Source organism: Dysidea avara, chromosome 11, assembly GCF_963678975.1.
Source record: "Dysidea avara chromosome 11, odDysAvar1.4, whole genome shotgun sequence".
NCBI classification, from domain to species: domain Eukaryota; kingdom Metazoa; phylum Porifera; class Demospongiae; order Dictyoceratida; family Dysideidae; genus Dysidea; species Dysidea avara.
The window spans coordinates 19,236,766-19,257,329 of record NC_089282.1 but is presented as its reverse complement, the minus strand read 5'-3'; the positions used below and the strand labels follow the sequence as shown (position 1 = coordinate 19,257,329).

At 36.7% G+C, this 20,564-nt stretch overlaps 1 protein-coding gene across 3 annotated transcripts in view; it reads right to left on the bottom strand.

The window, feature by feature from the left end:
* The window catches only part of LOC136238516 (protein NLRC5-like), a 43,838-nt gene that overhangs the window by 16,118 nt on the left and 7,156 nt on the right, over window positions 1-20,564 (bottom strand). For 2 of the 3 annotated variants that reach the window (XM_066029053.1, XM_066029054.1), the window contains exons 2-4: window positions 9,979-10,260; window positions 5,287-6,002; window positions 2,860-2,899 (exon numbers count right to left, since the gene is read on the bottom strand). In XM_066029053.1, the coding sequence (XP_065885125.1) occupies window positions 2,860-2,899; window positions 5,287-6,002; window positions 9,979-10,260 (1,038 nt within the window). Of the gene's footprint in view, window positions 1-2,859; window positions 2,900-4,558; window positions 4,646-5,286; window positions 6,003-9,978; window positions 10,261-20,564 lie in introns of those variants that run through there. The other variant, XM_066029055.1, reaches the window with a different exon arrangement.

Here is a 20,564-nt window from a genome sequence, read left to right as displayed (position 1 = left end):
AATTAAACTCTTCAAAAGGTCGAGCATTAATGGTGAAGATGCTCCAAATGAAGTAGTTCTTATTACTCAAGAGGTTTGATTCATAGCTGTGCCTAGCGTTGATTCATTGTACAGTAATACATTATGGAGCTGCAGAACACCCTATATGGTTCATGTAACGTTTTTTGTAGTTGCTGCTCTTTTGTATGGTAAATTTCACCATAATACTTGAATTTTCTATTATGCACTAATTATTGTTATTATCATTATCAAATCGGCCTACCTACCCAAATTTTCTGAGGTTTTGCCCGTGCAACATAAGATCCAGTAGATATAGCCTGAAATAAAAAAACATTTAAACTTGATGAAGCCAAACTAAAAGTAGTTAACATGTAATACTTGGCATCAATTTAGTAGCAATAATGGACAGAAACAACACTAATGTAACCTGTCTTTCACTCAGAATAGCTTCATATCGACTTTGTCCATATTAAGCGCCTCTAAAAATAATTACAGTTATACGAGCTTTGGTTTTGTTTCTCTTTGTAGCTACTTTAGAAACACTTCTTACTGTTTATTAATAGACTCAAATGATAAGGCTAGGAGTTATACAGTACTATGGAGGTGTTTTTTGGTCAGTCTCCATTGAACACTTGCCACAGTACTACAACCCAAGAGTGCCTCCAAATAGCATATCTAAATGTGCAGTTTTAAAAATTTCCTAGGGGCATGCCCCCAAACTGAGCTTACCACTTTCAATTTTACTCTGATGCCCCTGACTGCTGTCATGAAGTAACTTGCATCAATATACATTTGTGACATCATGTATTTACCTCATGTTCATAACAACCATTTAGTCTTTAGCATGAATTGTGAACATATTCATGAGTTTAGCTTGTTAGTATAGTAAGTACTTTGGTGTATACACTTGACAGTATTATTACAGTATTTACATGACTGCTCTATTAAGAGTAAAGACGGACTGATACCACTTTTTACCGATACTTCCGATACGAGTATTTGTACTGAAATTATCTGCTGATACTGATCACGATACCGATACTAAGCATTGAAGCCCAGACAAGTTTACTACAGAAATTTTACTGCTGTGATACATAGCTAGCTATTAAAATATCACGGTAATTGTGCAGTTTATTTGATCAGTCAAGTTTCAAAATATATATTGTATAAGTATATGTAATAGGATGGATGGCTGTGGTATTCAGTCTTAATAGTGCGAGCATTGTAAACAGGAAGGAGTAAAATAGTGCGAGGCGAAGCCGAGCACTATTTCCTTCCTGTTTACAATGCGAGAACTATTAATCCCGAATACCACAGCCATCCATCCTATTGCAAATTAATCCGACAACCATAGCAACTGTTACTAGGCAACAGTAATTCAAAAAATAACTACTGCAAAAGATCAATCACACTTAGCAACCGTTGCTATGGTCTCAAAATAACTTTTACCTTCGCAACGGTTACCTAGCAACCGTTGCTAAGCAACCATGTTGTTATTATTCCTTGGGCATGTATTACTATGGTAACAATAGTTGTCAAGTCAGACATTTACTTCTAATATAAACACACCACACTATTTTAGCCAATCAAATTAGTATTATAGATTTTTGTCAAGAAACCTTGACAAACAGGTGTAATACTAATTCTATTGGCTAATTGCTTGACGTATTTCAATATAATACGTCAAGCTGCTATTGAGAGTATTATGCAGTAACACATTCAGTTGTTGGATTAACAGCTAAACATGATAAACATCGTTGTGGATTACTAATTTCTTGAATTGGGATAGTATTCTAAGCTTATTAATTAGGTAATTAATTGCGTGGGCAGCCAATAATTTTACAATGTTTGTTACAGCCTTGCAACCAAACTTTTTCATGAAAAAGCATGCCAAGTAGTCATAAACTTATTCGTTGAGGAACAACTGCACTGTCATTTAATTACAAAGGATTCGCGTGCTCTAATATATTAGAATACACATGGAGCAATTGTAGCAATACCTGAAAAATAGTACCAAAGGCTTTTTTTGTTACTTTGTTAGCCCAGCTACGTTATTTGCTACTAGAAACTTGCTAGAGATGGTTTAATAAAAGTACTGGTGGTATCTGTACCTCATATTACCAATCCAAGTACGACATCGGTACCGATACTGGTATCAGTATCGATCCACCTTTAATTAAGAGTATTTGATCTTGCACAACCCGCCAACATAAAATAATTGAAAAAAAACATCTTGCAACGAAGTCTTCAGCATATATTAAGCTTCCTGGCCTATGGTGAGTTTAATAAGAATATAGTATGTTTAGCACAATTCAAATATGATTCAAACTCTTAATGGCTTTAATTCACACAGATGTTATGTTACCTATGTATTGTGGCTCAAATTTTACCTATTATGCTTTTGAACAGTGCTCAAAAATCAAGTCTATTTATTATGCCTAAAATTATGCTTTTAAAATCAAAGTTATGCTCAGGAAATGATTATTTTATTAAAGCACAATAGTGTTCCTGACTGCTGTATTAGAGTAAGTGACTGCTCTATTAGAGTATCTCAATCTTATTTTTACAAAGTGCAACCAAGAAATAATTAAGTTACTTTACTTTCTAAATATGAAATGTAGTAATAATGCGCATTGGCAGTGATCATATGCTTTCTTTCAGGCGCGCATTGCACATTTTAATTAAGTTTTCAAATATCATTTCTATTATGCTAGCGTTAAGCTTGATGCTTTTGGTTACCTACTATGCTTTAAATTATGCCAGCATAATTGGCCGGGGCCTACTGTATGTGTGTGTGCACTTGTCTGTTCTTGTCGCTGAGTATGCCATGCATGTGTGCAGAAATGTGGATATACTTACCCAAATCTAGATCCTGGTTTGACCATACAAAAACTTCATCCTGTATATAAATAAAGTTTTACATAATTTATGTGATATCTATAAAGATAGAATATACGGATACCATGTGTACAATCACCAATTAGAAATCTTTATAGTGATGACAATATTGTGACCAGATCTGCAAAAAGGAGTCTTGTAACCTTTCCAAGTGTGTGTGTGTGTGTTTGACAATCCATAACTTGACTTGGGAGCACGGTACCAGCTTGAAATTATGCACACCACTATTGCTTGATGAAATTTTATGGTGTTAACTTTAAAAACACTGAGGAGTTATGAAAAGTCAAAGTTGAATATTTGGAAAGCCAAAAGTCCCCTTTATGCAGATCCAGTCAGTTTCTTATTCACGAAGAGACTCCTACAGAAGTCTCTTAGTACTAAGAGACTCATGGTTGACCACACCACTTAATTAGTTATCCTACTATAAACACAAGAAAGTACTGTCAACAAAACAACAGCACAACCAACCTATGGTTTAGTAGCAAGCTAGTGTTTTTCACCACCCATAGTGGTGAGTTAACTGCAGTGCCAAGAGAAGTATTGGTTTCTTACTTTCCTTTCAAAATGAGCTGAGTTTCTAGCTAGCTATATGACTCCACTTTCACTTCTTCTACACAAGCGATCCATTGGGTCTCATTCATGATAGTTAAATTTCAACTGGGTAGTTGCAAGGATACTCATCTGGTACACCAACATAACCCATTTTTGTGTACTTTCACCACAACTTTTACATGTTTCTCTTGCTGAAACTGATGCAATACATACTTGTTGATGCCACTAAAGTAAGTAGCGTACATCACCAATTTACCACTCTGGCCCTTAAAAATGCAGGTAAATGTTTGAGCGAAGTTTCCCGTGCAGCCATTTCACTAACTTGGCAAAGCAGTGACACAAGACATAGCTCAAGGATTAAAGAATTTTAGTGCACAATTAGCATAAAATATACTTTAGATCAAGACAGTGGCGTAACTAGACTTGTACCGACACCAGGGCCCAGTGCAATAAGTTGAAGCCATATTCACAAGTAAAGCTATTAAAGTAGTCGAATTATCAAAATGATAATTATTTCTAGAGGCGCTTATACCGATAACCTGGAAGTTCGAAGTGATTTCACAATAACGAAAGGTAATATAACTGTTTTGCAGCCAAAAAATGTGTGCAGTTGTCAAGGTCTCAATCGATTATTCGGTGAAATAGTCTTTTTGTACTACTCTATTGCTAATTCCGTGGGCGTGATTTGATTGTTGACACCCGGGCCTGGGCCCGGGTAGGCCTGGGTTTAGTTACGCCACTGGATCAAGATACCAGTACTCTACAATAGAGAAGTTACTTACTCTAATGCTGTACTCAGCAGGATATTTTATTAAACTCTCTTGCTCTGTTGTTAACAAAAACAGCCTTTCTGCTAAGCAATTTTTACTGATTTAAGTCAGGATAGGAATAATTTGAGAAATATTAGTACATTTTGGGAATAACAATACATAAGGTCAACTTATGAAGAAATTTAAAATTTTGTGATTTCCACAAGCCTTCCTTCCCCAAATGCTTTATCTTCCTGCTAGCATACTTGCTAGCCTGCCTGACCACAGTCAACAGAGCTAGAGGCTAAACAATGCACACTATTTTACACCACAATAACAAACTCATGCATGGCATGTACCTTTTTGATGAATGTCTACCCTCTGTGCCTTGCCTTTACCCTTCATCTCCAATCTGTTTAGTTGTCATCTTCTTCATGTAAGAAAATCCTATTTGGCAATTAATTATCCATACCTGCAGAGCTATGTACATGGTGTATATTGATGTCGCGATATCGTTTGATGTGTTTACTGTGAAAGTAAATAAACAGCTGCACTTACAACAATCAGTTTAACTACAGTCAAACAGATTCATGTAGGATACTTCTAAATCAAGATACTCTAGTCACTTTAATACAACAACCTTAGAACAGTCACACATATGTATCATGCAGTAGCTTTGCTATAACAAAAAAAAGTAAAAAACCAGCACATTTAAAATAGATGAATGGTGTTGGCAAGAGTTTGAATCAGTATTTTCAAAGAGGATCTGCCAAAACAGCATGTACCGCTAGTTCTTTCCATTATAAATAAAACACATATAAAAGAATGATTATCATTAGGTGTGAAAACAGTGCTAAACATAAACAACTCACAGTAGTGGTCATGCTTATGATGTTATACAAGAGGTAAATGCTTTCTACTTTCTTGGCAAAGCAACTTACTACTGTGAGTTTTCATACAATTGCACATATTCCTCGCACCATACCTATGTTAACTAATCTGTCTTAGTTCGTATACACTAAGCTAACTAGCCATACAGTACTGACTGCTCACACTACAGCTGTTAAACATACAAGCGTCAACTCACCATATCAGAAACTTTAGTTGGTACATTTAACCTCATATCACTGTTGATCTGAAGGGAGATAATACTTTGGGAAACAAAATCAGCCATGATACTACCAGTGACTTTAAACTCCAACAAATAAGACATCACGGCTTTTGAAATATGGTAAGTAAATTCAACACAACCTTCTTTGATGCCTTTTAATCGAAGTGAATATATCTTTAACTGAAATTCATTGGATATTAGTATTTTAACTTTTTCTTTAATGTCTACAGTGCACTTTTCTGCATTGACTTTTACCCGCAACACAGGTTGTGTTAATTTTTCCTCATATACTTTGTAGTGAAGCACAAGACCATCATCTTCTAGAGCAGAAAGATCAATTTTTGCTAGAAAGTTTTCAAGTATCTTCTGTGCTTCTGAACAGTCAGCCAATTTGATAACTAACTTTAAAATATCATAATCCAGGATATTCCAAAACCGTTTTAATATTCTCCATAATGCATCTATGGATTTTACTTTCTCGGAGATATTTTCATCAAAAATAGGCACCTTTTTACTGCTAACAGCAGAAGTAGCACAAAGTTCTTCAATCAATACAGCAACAGAAATATTGTTCTTATGTAATGCTGCTTTAATTTCTGTTGTCATCTTAGCAAATTCTGCATCAATTTCATCAAAACTTTTTAGCATGACATGGGCCTGTACTGAATCCTTTGATGCAATGCTCGTCTCAACTATTGAATAGTAAAACATGAAATACATAATAAACAATGTCAAATACTACTGTTGTTGTCGTGGATCAGAAATAATTATACTTTAGCAAAGTGCAAATACCACATTTATGGCTATCATGTTCCAACGAAAGATAAGTAATCCATACAGTTGATAAAAATGATTAAACTATATCGGAAAAGTTTTAAAGGTCTAACTATATAGCATGCATGGTTGGCCTGTTACTTCAGTATAACAGTACTGATTAAACTCCCAATATCTTGAGATAACATGGGAGCTGGTGCCTAGATTTTCTTTGATAACTTCACTTACTATATACTTATCATACATTAATAAAGCAATCAACAATTTATCAATGTTTTAAATTATGCACGTGTGGGTTATTGGGTAGCCGCCACCCATTATTCCATTATTGGCATTGACAATATTGGGCAGATCACTTGGTTAGATGAAGTGAACCTAACATTCAAAAAAATTACATCAATAGATGTTGAAAAGAATTCAGTGATATGCCATCAAATTTATTTACTATGACAAGACTAATTAACCTTACCCTTAATGTATCTATTGAAGTACTTGACATTCTATCATACAGTACGATAGTAGCTGTATAGTAGGGATCACAAAGGAGTGGGCGTGGCCCACGAAATAACATCACTCAAAAACCAGCCTCAAGTTTCCTTGACGACGATGAGGTAGTATTGGTGAGGTAAAACTAAGCCCAAACAAGCTTTTAGATCGACCCAAAACGCTTTCAACATGTTGCTACGGAATTTTAAAATTTTTTTTATTCGACAGAATTTTCTATTGACTGACTGAGTAAGTAAGTAACTGACTGACTGATGCCTCCAGACAAGTGTAACTCGATAACAGCTAAGGCTACGGGATTGATTTTTTCATTATTCGACGTCGCTTCGGCCCGACAGGTGCCTTTTGGCATACTGCAGTACGTACAATGCATTCTTCATGGACTTACTAGTGTCCTCCTTTGTGTCCCATTCATCTTTGCTGACAGGGAAAGGTGTCGATTTGGCGCGAGCACGTAATGGCTTCCCTTCTAAATGGAAATAGTCCATATTTTTCATAGCGGCTATTTGGATTGCAGTGGTGCTTTTCAAACAGTTCTTGATTCGTATTGCTGTGTAACAGGTTGAACATAGCCGACAGCGAAGCGTAATGGATATTTCACTTTCAGATGAATTATTAATAAAATTGGGGCACAACACCATTTCTTTTGGTATGCGTAGATTGTAGAGGTGCTTCCAGAAAAGTTCTTGATTCGAAATGCTGTGTAACGGATTGAACATAGCTGACAACCAGGCGTAATGGATACTTCACTTTTCAGACGATAATTGATATAGCTGGGGTGCGCGGCACCATTTCAGATGCGGTATGCGTGGATTCACCAGTCATAATAAAATTATTTACAAAACAAAGTTAACAAACAAGTACACGAAAAAATTAGGAATTTTCAACTAGAGTAGGGACCATAGCACATTGATAAAAAGTACTGAAACAAGTTGCAGTAGTCCATGATATTAAATCACAGTAAAACAATAAGAAGTGTTACATCCCTACTGTGCATTTCCGTTATGGTATCTTGAGCACAGTAGGGATGTAACACTTCTTATTGTTTTATTGTGGTTTAATATCATGGACTACTGCAACTTGTTTCAGTACTTTTTATCAATGTGCTATGGTCCCTACTCTAGTTGAAAATTCCAAATTTTTTTGTGTACTTGTAATTATAGTACTGTAAAAAATTCCAGGCTGTGTAGCTTCTCAGGCACTTGCCTAGACTGCAAGCTATATCTGTGGATCAAGTCACCACCTGGACTAGGATTTATTCTACATTTAACAGAGTTTTTAGTGCTATGTTTCTGACTCTCTGATTTACATGCTTTTTTCTGAATAGCGTTCTTGCAACTCCCTAGAGGGTAAGACAAAATTGAGATGCTCTAATAGACCAGTCACATGGTATCCTTGGATGGGCAGGATGGCAAAAATATTTGGTCAATGCACTGAGTACAGGTAGACTAGGTACAATGATTTATACATAGTACATCATTCACACCAGCTTCCCTCCACAATGTCATTACCAGATGCCATGATTTTGGAATAATTATTATTGTGATTGATGAACTGTTGGTAGTATTTGTTGTCAAGCATTAATTGTATTAAGTTTAGACTGGGATGAAGAAGTGTCAAAAGAATTGTTAGTCAAAAGAACATCATGGTTTTCTGAATTGCCATCACTGTCACAAATATAAGTTCCAAGAAGTTTAGTTACAGAAGATAGTGCAGTCAGTGAGTCTACATACATTTGTGGATGCCTCATAAGATGCTTATGGGGCTGTTGTTCATTTAAGAATAGTGTATCAAGATGAAAGTGTTTCTGTACGATTGATAACATCTAAAACTAAAGTACTGTAGTACCACTACAGACAGTAAGTATTCCTTGTTTGGAATTAATGGGAGCGAGTCTAGGAAATAAATTGGCACGGTCAGTTTCTAATGTGTTTAACATCCAGAAAGAACAGATGAATTTTTGGACTGATAGCATGAATGTTCTGTGTTGGATCAGAGGGCGTAGCAGGGATTTTAAACCATTTATTTCTAACAGAGTTGGTGAAATTCAGATGTCTACATATCCACAAAACTGAATCCTGCAGATTACTTGAAAGAGAAGTAAAATTGTTACAGTTGGCAGAACTAGATGTTTGGTGGGAAGGTCCTCATTGTCTGCACAATGATGAGAAAGTTTGACCAAAATGTGTAATTGAACAAAACCCTGTGGAAGCTACTGAAGAAGATAAGAGGAGTGTTTTGGTGTCAAGTGACATTAGAAGGTTACACTCTTGTAATTGTGTGACTATGGTAAGTTCCAGTTTGACATAAACAAATGTTCATATCTCATGGTGTACTGCAACAAAACAAAGATTTTGAAACACTCTTGAGTAAGCAAATACAATGATATCCATGTTTTCGCTGTTAGAGCCTGTCTTGTTTTACAAATTCATGGAACGTACATGCACTTATTGTTCCCATGTAAACAAATGCTTTGTACTGTAAATTTACTATAGATTTGCTCTATTGTTGGGGTTCTGCAAATCTGTTCACAAATACAGATTAGAAAGCGGTCTCACAAATGGTACCTTAGCAGTGTTGGTTAAGCCCAAATGTTACCTTCAGTACAAATGGTTCCAATAAATTGCAACAAACTTTTAAAATATTCATTTAGTGGAATTTTTACTGCCTGACTGACTGACTAACTATCTGATGCTTCACTAAATATTGGCTATAACTGAAGGCTAAGGGCTTAGTTTTGTTGTCCAGCTGCAGCCCTTTTTGTCATTACCTTGTATGTACAAAACATGCATCAAGGACTTACCATTGTCTCCCATTTCTTTTCACTGACAGTGCATAAAAATTGTATCGATGTCTGTATCACCCTTTTACATATTGCGATGTGATGTATTGATGTATTGTCCCATTCATAGCACACCTATAGCCTCATGTTTAAAATTGATTATTCATAAATTTTAGACCATACCTTCACCAGTCAAAATAGGCAGATGGGTTATACCTTAATATAGTGTTCTAGTAGACATAAGTCCACTACTGATAAATAAGATTACAAAAAAGTTTACATAGGAATTTTAGAAGCTATACACTTAAACAAGGGGATCACATGACCTGTAGTACAAATTTAATCCCATGCTGGTTTATTGCTAGTTATATGTGCTAAGCAAGAATTAAATTTGCACTTCAGGTGATGGTCTTTTGTTTCAGCACTTTTCATTGTAATGGACCCTATTATACTACAGTTTATATAACTCTTAAAATTCCTTACACTTATACAACCGTAGAGAGGTGAAAAAGTAATCCACTTTGAATGACCTGTTGTCTAATGCAAATTGCTAACATCACTGACGTATTTCCCCAACTGCCCCTCACCCCAACATAAAGTGGTCTTACTTTTTTTTCTGAGCTTTTGCTCTATTTGTTGAGCTAAAGTATTTAACTGGATACATGGACTTTTGAGTGCTTCTAGCAACTGATTCCAGCTACCATCTGGTTTTGACTCTAACCACTTTTCCAACATACATTTACAACACCCCATGACATCTTGTGGGTGATCTTTTTCAATCACTTTCAGTATGGCAGGATCTAGTAACAATACACCAATATCCCTCCATCTGTCTGCGGCTTCTTGTAATACATGAATGTACAGATCTTTTAGAGAGGGATGGTCTTCACCTATACACAAAAAATGAATAGTATACATCAAAAACATAATGAGACTGTGATACGAAGGACAATGCAAAGTACACATTTCACTTCAGCAAAAAAAACAAAAAAAACAGCATGCGTTGTAGTGAAATTACTACTTTTCAGCCAGTAATTCTCTGTTAACAACAGTGGTATGTAGAAGATCAGGGGCGGGTCCAGGAGCTGGCAAGGGGAGGGGCACAAATTGTAGGTGGTTGGAAAAGCCAGATTCTCTTGTTAGTTGCTGCATTTTTGAAGCAGCAAATAATCACTTCTTAGTAGTGTCTCAACTGTTGATTTTTGCCATTTTGGCCTTTGAAGATGGTTGTGAAGTCTTTAAAGCTATTTAAAAGGCTATGAATGTCTTGAACAACAGCAACACAATAAATATTGTTAGAGGCACTTAGTACGCGGGTGACAATTTCACAGCTAGTTAGACTTTTGTCTGCTTTGGTTGCAGGTGAATCTGTAAAATAATGGTTTCAATTGATCTTGGTCTTTATCAAAAGAAGTATGGCTCCTCCACAAGGGGGGTGGGGGTATTTGGGGCAAATGTCTCATCCTGGATCCACCATTGAAGATGGTCCCATAGCAACCAGTAGTGGAAAACAGCAAAGGAATTAGGTTGTTACTGATGCACCTTCTCTAGTATAATTGTATGTGTGTCATTTCTTTTATTTAAGCATAGTGATGTAATACTAGCGGAGACATAGGAGACACAAAAGGAATAGTGTAAAAGGGTTGAACACGTGCTATTTAGGCTTGAACCAATTACAAAACAGCAAAGGAATTAAGTCTTCACTGTGTTACTGATGTACCGTACCTTCTCTAGTATTGTATGTGTGTCATTTCTTTTATTTAAGCATAGTGATATAATACTAGCAGAGACATAGGAGACGCAAAAAGAATAGTGTAAAAGGGTTGAACACGTGCTATTTAGGCTTGAACCAATTATGCTTTGAAAATGCTTTTGAGCCCAGCCTATTAAGCTCAAAATTATGCTTTCAAAATCACCATTATATCAGAAAATGAACATGTATACTGTCAAGGTGTACCCCAACATTTGGTGAGATACCATCTTCTCAGTTGCAGGAGACTTGCAACATTGGAGACCAAATTGCATTCTGGGTGATTTTTTTTCTTGCGTGGTACTACAAAAAGGAGTAGTTTACCTCGCAGTCTGCTCTTAGAAGTGTGTGCTTTAACACATTTTGTGGTTTATCAAAGTAGGAAGCCATACGACTCTAAACATAAAGTTTTTCATTGCAGTTTTAATTGTGTTGTGTGTACTAATAGACTTCTTCATGTCACAATGTTTACTTGATATACAACCTTCAATACAAAATTCAACAGCTTGCATTCAAGGCTATTTACATCACTGCAGACCTTACACCTATGGAACAACAGAAAAATAAACTATTGAGAGAGCAACTTAAACAAATGAACAAGGATGGCAATCATTATGTTATAAAAAACGGGGCCATTGTGCAGAAAAGAATATAGAGGTCACCTCTAGCTCTTCTCTGCACTGAATGTTATGACTCTCATGACTCTAACTGTTTAAGTCAGTCAAATGTTTTAACTAGTCCTGTTAATTCTGACCAAAACTCACAAACTGTACATAACTTACTCAAAACGATCGTTGTCAACTGCCGAAGCATTAAATCTAAGAAAGCCATGTTTAATTGTATGATAGAAGAACACACACCTGATGTTATCGCTGGCACAGAGTCCTGGTTAACACCATCCATCTATTCCAATGAAATTTTTCCAGCTAATTATAATGTTTTTAGAAAAGACCGCTCAGATGGTTATGGGAGAGTATTTTTAGCAATAAGAAATAATGTGACCTGTGAAACTCTATCAATTGACTCTCAATGTGAGATTGTGGTGTGTAAAGTTTCTACAAACAGTCCATGTTCTATTATTATATGTTGTGTATACAGACCCCCTAACTGTGATTTAGAGTACCTTCAAGAGTTACATAAAGTATTAGAATCTTTAGTACTATCCTACCCAAACTCAATGATTTGGATCACAGGAGATTTAAACTTACCCAATGTTGATTGGAGTAATAACGCTGTAACGACTACTTCTTACTCAACACCTTTGTATACCACTTTTTGGATTTTATACTAACTTACTGTTTTACACAAATTGTTGACTTTCCTACTAGAGGTAGAAACATTCTCGATATATTTTGTACAAATAGACCAGCTATGATTAATGAATGCTTTCCCATACCTGGCATTAGTGACCATGAGGCACTATACATTCAATCTTACATTTCAATCCCATCACCTTCAAAAATTAAAAAGAAAATTTATCTATGGTCTAAAGCAAACCTCAGTGATATCCAACAAGTCGCATCAGATCTGTGTTTAGATTACAAAGTACCCTCCAAGAATTGTCCATCTACAACCAGCCAACCTTGGATAACTAACAGAGTTAGACGCTTATGCCGCAAAAAGAAACGTTACTTTAGATAAGCTCGGCAAAGTAGTCTTCCCGAACACTGGGAGAGATATCAACTATGTAAAACAGAATGTAGAAGAGAATGCAGAAGAGAATGCAGAAATGCTCATAATAAATATGTTGCTAATCTCATCAAAGAAAATTCAATTTGTAAAAAGTTTTGGTCTTTCATTAAAAGTAAGAAGAAAGATTATTGTGGCATTGCACCATTGAAAGTTAATGAAACTATTGTTAATGACCCACAACAGAAAGCAGAAACACTTAACTACGTACTTTAGCTCTGTATATACCCAAGATGATAGTCCAAGTATATCATGCCCTAATGTGTGTGATATTGTTGAGATGCCCCCTATTAATGTAGACAATGATGGAGTTCTTAAGCTCCTTTTAGACCTGCAACCTCACAAGGCTACTGGACCAGACAAAATACCAACATGTCTCCTGAAAGAAGTTGCATATATCATTGTACCAGTTCTGATATTATTATTTCAAGCTTCACTGGATCAAGCTTGCTTACCTGACGAATGGAAGACAGCTAACGTTTGTCCAATATTTAAGAAAAACAATCGCTCTAACCCATCCAACTATCAACCGGTCTCATTAACATGTGTGTGCTGCAAGCTTCTGGAACATATCATTTATTCTAATATCATGCATCATCTTGATGACAATAGTAACTTGATAGATGAACAACATGGCTTTCGTGGTAAGAGATCATGTGAAACTCAGTTAATTACTGTTATCAATGATTTTGCTACTAACTTGAATAATGGGCTGCAAACTGATGTCATTCTTTTGGATCTGACGAAAGCATTCGATAAAGTATCTCACGAACTATTGTGTGGTAAGCTGTATAATTATGGAATCAGAGGTAACACCCTTGGTTGGATTCAAAACTTTTTAAAACACAGAACCCAATGGGTGTTGGTGGACGGTTGTACTAGCGCACCATCTAGTGTAACATCAGGGGTTCCTCAGGGCACAGTGCTAGCCCCATTACTGTTCCTATGCTACATCAACGACATATCTCATGATATCAGATCAACAGTGAAGCTATATGCTGATGATGACATTCTAATTTACAGACCAATACTTACCATTGAAGATTGTGAAACCTTACAAAGTGACTTGGATCGTCTTCAGTCATGGGCAAATAAATGGAAAATGTGCTTCAACCCTAAAAAGTGTGAGTTTATACGTATATCTAATATTAAGCACCCCATCATCTCTCAGTATACTATCCAAAACACAGATATCCAGTGTGTTCCTCATGTCACGTATCTAGGTGTAACTATAGACCAGCACCTCACCTGGAATCAACACACTACTAATATCTCAAATAAAGCCAACTCAATCAGAGGCTTTCTTCAGCGAAACATACAGTAAGTTCATGCCCAATAACAGACAAAGAAACATGCTATAAGACAATGGTAAGACCTATTCTTGAGTATGCCTCACCAGTATGGTCTCCTTTTACTGAACTCAATATCCTGAAACTAGAAACGGTTCAAAGAAGAGCTGTTAGATTTATAATGAATGACTTTTCTAGATATTCATCGGTGACAAGTATGATAGAACAACTAGGGTTGCCAATGCTCAAACAACGAAGAAATGAAGCAAAATTGATAATGATGTACAAGATACTGAACAATTCTGTACTTATAGACCATAACCTAGAATACAACACTAACCATACTCGAGGGCACCCCTTCAAACTAGTTACATTGCCAACCAGAATTAATGCTTACCACAATTCTTTTTTTCCTTCAACTGTCACGTTATGGAACAATCTGCCGGTGGAGGTTGTTACTTCTAGTAACTTAGAACATTTTAGAGTTGTAACAGTTATTTTTATAACTGACTATATTATTTTCTTATCAAAATATGTACACTTTTCCTCTTATAGAGGTTGTACATTAATCAAATATAATATAATAATATAGAAAAAATTAAATTTCGTGCAGTTAAAGAAAGACTGATGAGTTATTATCATTTCAAGATAGCAAATAGAAAGCACCATGATACTTTCTGGTACAAATCAGCAAGTAGCTGATATTTAATGGCCCTGTTCCTTGGCTTCCAGCTGCATTCAGTAAAGGTATTAGCAGACTATATAGCTAGCTCAGGAATGAAAAGCAGGTATTGGAATGAACAATGGGAGAATGATGTTGATATACAACCAATTGCAATTAACAAATATTTAACATTGAACCTTTATCATTCAGTTGTGTTCTATATTCACTCTTGCTGTATCCTAAATAAATTTCTTTTAACTCCAATTGACTGGTAATTTGGCCACCTTTTTAATAGTTAGTGTATAGAGCAAAAAAGAGCTGGTGCAAAAGGAGCAGAGGGCACACACTAATTGGAATTCCAAAAGGCACACGCCACTGGTGAGTTATTATGGAATTAAAATGTTGGCTGTGCACTGCTTTGTTTGGCCTCCAGCCTTGTGACTGTGGTCAGACAGGCTGGCAGGCAGGCAGGTACATGTAGGCTGGCAGGCAGGCAGGTACATGTAGGCTGGCAGGCAAATGGAAATTCGAGTTTTGGTGATTTTTTTAAAAAAATTCTATATCAATGCTGTATTTGATGTTAGACGAAATAATATTATTCTGTAAAGGTGATTTTTGTCATGTAAGATGTCTCTAGGATGGTTTTTGAAGGAGGCATTTTAGGCGGTGCTTGTCACTTTTGGAGGTATCCCTACTTTAACAGTATTACCGTACTGCTTGATATCCTTAAAAAGAATTTGAAATAGTTATGCCTGGTATACTTAAATGAAATCATTATTAAACTTGTAATGGGATATGACCATAACATACTGTATTCTCATGTACGGTATGCATCAAAACAAAGTTAACCTAGCGGTAGCCGTACTATGGTTGTAGTACAAAACTTTTACAATATTACTACAGTATGGGAGTGGTCGTACTACACTAGTAATACACTTCTTACTATGACTTGGTTCTACACCTACAGTAACTACAATAAGTATTACGATGTATAAATTTTATCCCTATAGCTGTTCTGATTTATATTGCAGTACAATTATGTACCAAAATAGCATTATATTACCTTCTCCATTCTGTAGGAAGACTAAGAAGTAACTATCTGCAGCAGAGGCGTAGGAAGATATTTCAGGCAGGGGTGCTGAGGTGGAGGGCAGACTCACCTGCAGGGGTCTGGGGGGCTGCCCCCCCAGACGCTGACGACATTTTCATAATTGTATGGCTCAAATCATTGGAAATTACATATATTTCAAGGACAAAACAATGATCACATATATGCACATAGCACATTATACAAAAATCGTTATTTATAGTACCATATCACTTATATTTATTTATTTCCTAGTGTTAGCTAAATGTAAATGCTTTAACAATTAAATCATCAATTCTGTTCTGAAGCAGATGCATTAACAAGTTCTTCAGTTAACATGCACTACCAGACTACTTAACACTTTGTACACTAGAGAAGGATCTCTGTTGTTGTAATTGTAACAGCTACCATCAATAAACAGGGAGAAGGGGTACACCCAACACACGTACTTGGGTATATACTGACACAGAAATATATACACACTTCTTATTCAATATTATCCACATTATTACTGTTACTAGCGGTGTTTGCTGTGTCATCACCTTCGCCTTCATCACTTCCATAAACATTATAACTGGAATATGTTAGTTGCAATCTTGTACTCCAATCCTATTCATCTCTGCACATGGGAGACACGTGACATCGTGTTAGATTGTGAATCCATCATTTTCTGTACTTCTGAATCACAAATAATCGCACTAGTGTTAAACAGCTAGCCAATGGCGAGCTGCAACATCGGAATCGTCAAGGTAATAATCGTCATCGTGACCGTCACAGAATCCATATATCGATCTATGTAGAATCCCTTTTGTCTGATCACGTGATCTATTTTAATTACTTATGGCGTGCGTAGAAAAATTTGTGGGGGTGCTCCAGCACCCGTTGCACCCGTGCTTCCTACGCCCCTGTGCAGGAAGCTATACATGCGTAGCTAGTGGAAGAATACTGGGACAAGCATCATGGTATTAGGACTCTACATCAGTTGAAGCAACTTCTCACAACTTCAGTTCAGAATGCCTAGCTCTGCTGTGTTGACAGTTAGTGTTCCGTGCATTAATAGTCACGTACTGCAGCCTTTTACATCTCAGAATGGTCATGCAGTAAAGGCGTTGGGGCCTTAACTATTCTCTACAAAGTGTGATGAAAGTGAACTACAACACTGGGGACATTAGCTATAAGGTAACTAGCTATAAATGTCTATTTTTTCAATATCTCGCTATAACCACCATAAAATTGTTATTACACTCAGTTTATACAACAGCCATAGCTTACTCGTATAATAGTTTCCTGGCCACATCACTGTATTGTGTTGGGTACAAGCTGTCCTCGTTACTGTTTAATATGCTTGTACCAATACTGGGACTTGCTCTGGGAGTTCCCCATGACTGACTGTATGCTTGTCAGCTAATTGCAGGTACTGCAATTTGTAGCAACTTACGCTCATACCAACAACCTCCTATGTAGCTATAATTCAGACACGCATGCAGTGTGGACTGTATACTGTACGATGAAGAAGACTCAGGAGGGCTGAACTGTGGACTGTTCGATGATACATATAATGGCGAGGCCTTCCAGTGGCTCATTTCGATCACAAGGACTCCACAGTGACCTAGTAAACTTGTCAGTGACTTGACCCCACTACGTACTGTCTTGTAAGCACCGTGCATGTCTTGAACTTAATTCTTCCTAGTCACTGTTCTAAAAAGACTTTATAACATGTACCTATTTATTCCAAAAATAGCAATATTTGTATTTGGCTGTAGACTGAATAGAAAACTATGTCAGTGTCCTAGAATTAATTGTAGCTCAACACTGATTAGGCCTTTGTCTATTTTACAAGCTGTATATGTGCTGAGCTCGGTGCTGAGGACTACATTTATGACTACACTACACTACACTACATTAACTTTGTTTTGACACATACCGTATTTCATAATTCATCAATTATTTCGTGATTCATTAATTATCGCTATAAGGAGCATAACTTGAACAACCGCTTCAAACCACAAATGCTCAACATTTTTATAGTTCTTTTGACAAAACCTTGAGTCTGCCCTTCATTATTATTTGTGTTTGAGAAGGACATGCCCTTTCGACTTGAAACGATGTGTAATTTCAGATGACCACATACAGGGAACAGTAGAAATGGAACCAGAAACAGAAAATGGAAGTGGTCCAATCTTCATAAAAATAATATACATGTATGCTATAGTAAAACCCTTGTTTAGTGGCCACCTCTTAAAGGCCTTCTTGTTACAAAAATCATCTCTGTACAAAAATATGTTGTGTTAAGGTCCCAAAGACAGCCAAGGCATACTTAATAACTTCATTGATGAGACCATTTCATATAGTGGCTACTTTCTTACAGTGACCACTTCCTTAAAATGACCACCTCCTTACAAGACCACTTCTTTCCAAAGACTTTATTTCATTAATACCAACATGATGTTAGAGACTCTATTAACAAAACACCCTAGGTTGCCTCAAAAAAGCTAGGCACTTACATAAGGTCACCTTCTTATGAGACTTCATTTTTTGATAGTAGGTTATTATGTGATAGTTAACATGGGCATGAGTGGTTTGCCTGAAATTACCTGAAACACTGAAACATACACATGAGCATGAGGGCTGAAGGCCCGAGTGCAAATACATATATTTCAAGCAAATCACACATGCCCATGTTATCTATACAAGTACACGAAAAAATTTGGAATTTCAACTAGAGTAGGGACCATAGCACATCGATAAAAAGTATTGAAACACTTTGGAGTAGTCCATGATATTAAATCACAGTAAAACAATAAGAAGTGTTATATCCCTACTGTGCTCAAGATACCATAACGGAAATGCACAGTAGGGATATAACACTTCTTATTGTTTTACTGTGATTTAATATCATGGACTACTCCAACTTGTTTCAGTACTTTTTATCGATGTGCTATGGTCCCTACTCTAGTTGAAAATTCCAAATTTTTTCGTGTACTTGTTTGTAAACTTTTTTTTGTAAATAATTTTATTATGACTGGTGAACCCACACATACCGCATCTGAAATGGTGCCGTGCGCCCCAGCTATATCAATTATCGGAGTATCCGTTACGCTTGGTTGTCAGCTATGTTCAACCCGTTACACGGCAATACGAATCAAGAACTTTTCCGGAAGCACCTCTACAATCTACGAATACCAAAATAAATGGTGCCACGCTCCAATTTTATTAATTATTGTCTGAAAAGTGAAGTATCCATTACGCTTTGCTGTCGGCTATGTTCAACCCGTTACACAGCAATACGAATCAAGAACTGATTGAAAAGCATCCCTACAATCAAAATAGCCACTATGAAAAATACGGACGATTTCCGTTTTGAAGGGAAGTCATCATGTGCTACTGCCAAATCGACACCTTTCCCTGTCAGCCAAGATGAATGGGACACAAAGGAGGACACTGGTAAGTCCATGAAGAATGCATTGTACGTACTGCGGTATACCAAAAGGCATCTGTCGGGCCGAAGCAACGTCGAACAGTGAAAAAATCAAGCCCGTAGCCTTACCGTTATCGAGTTACGCTTGTCTGAAGGCATCAGTCAATCAGTCAGTCACTTACTCAGTCAGTCAGTAGAAAATTCTCTCGAATAAAATTTTTTTTAAATTCCGTAGCAACTAGTTGAAAGCGTTTCGGGTCGATCTGAAAGCTTGTTTGGGTTTAGTTTTACTTCACCAATACTGCCTCATCATTGTCAGGGAAAACTGAGGCTGGTTTTTGGGTGATGTTATTTCATGGGCCATGCCTACTCTTTTGTGGTCCCTACTAATACAGTTACTATCGTACTGTATGATACATAAAGCTGTCTGTCTATCTGTCCGTCTCTTTCGTGACGCTGCTAACTCAACAACCAAAGCACATATCGACACAGGACTTTAACGAATTTAAGAGCTCATCATCTGGCAATTCCAAGTTTGTTGTTACAAATCGCTATGTACTTCCATTCATTCTGTATAAAACATTAAAGGCGTTGGTGTAGAGGAAAACTTGAGCTACATTCCTGTCAAAACAGCAAATGCATTATTGCATAGAACTGCTAACCCAAAAGTCCAGGGTTTGATTCCTGCCCATGACAACTTTTTCTCTCAGTGCCACCTTTTCATGACACACCTTTTCATATGTCAGCTATTGACGACGCTTACTCGGCAATCTGTGCACGTATCAATACGATTCACACTCAAAATGAAACACTCATCATCTGGCTACATCACAAAGTTTATTGCAAGCTTCTACGTGCGTTGCTTCTACATGCATTGCTTCATTCACTATAACACATTGAAGGCCATGATGCACAGAAAACTTCAGCTGCATTCCATTGTTAACCACACAATCAGCTGGTAAAGTACCTCCCTGAAGTTGTTGTGGTTACTGCTGTGTAGGGTGAGGGTGAGGATTTGAATCCTGGCAGTGATAAAAAAAAATATTTTTATTTTATATACTTTGTTGGTGCATATACTTTTTCTAGGGTAGTAGGAAAAGGCGGATATGGGTGGACACGGACACGGACATTAGGAATGCACAACTTGGATTTTGCCATGAAAACCACTCAGATGGAGAGTGTTTTGTTATCCTCGCCATCCTACGAGTTGAAAAACGTTGGGTTAGGGTGAGAAGTAGTGCTATAGTTTATTCACCAATCATTTCCGCACATTTTCAAATACAGACAAGCCTCTGTC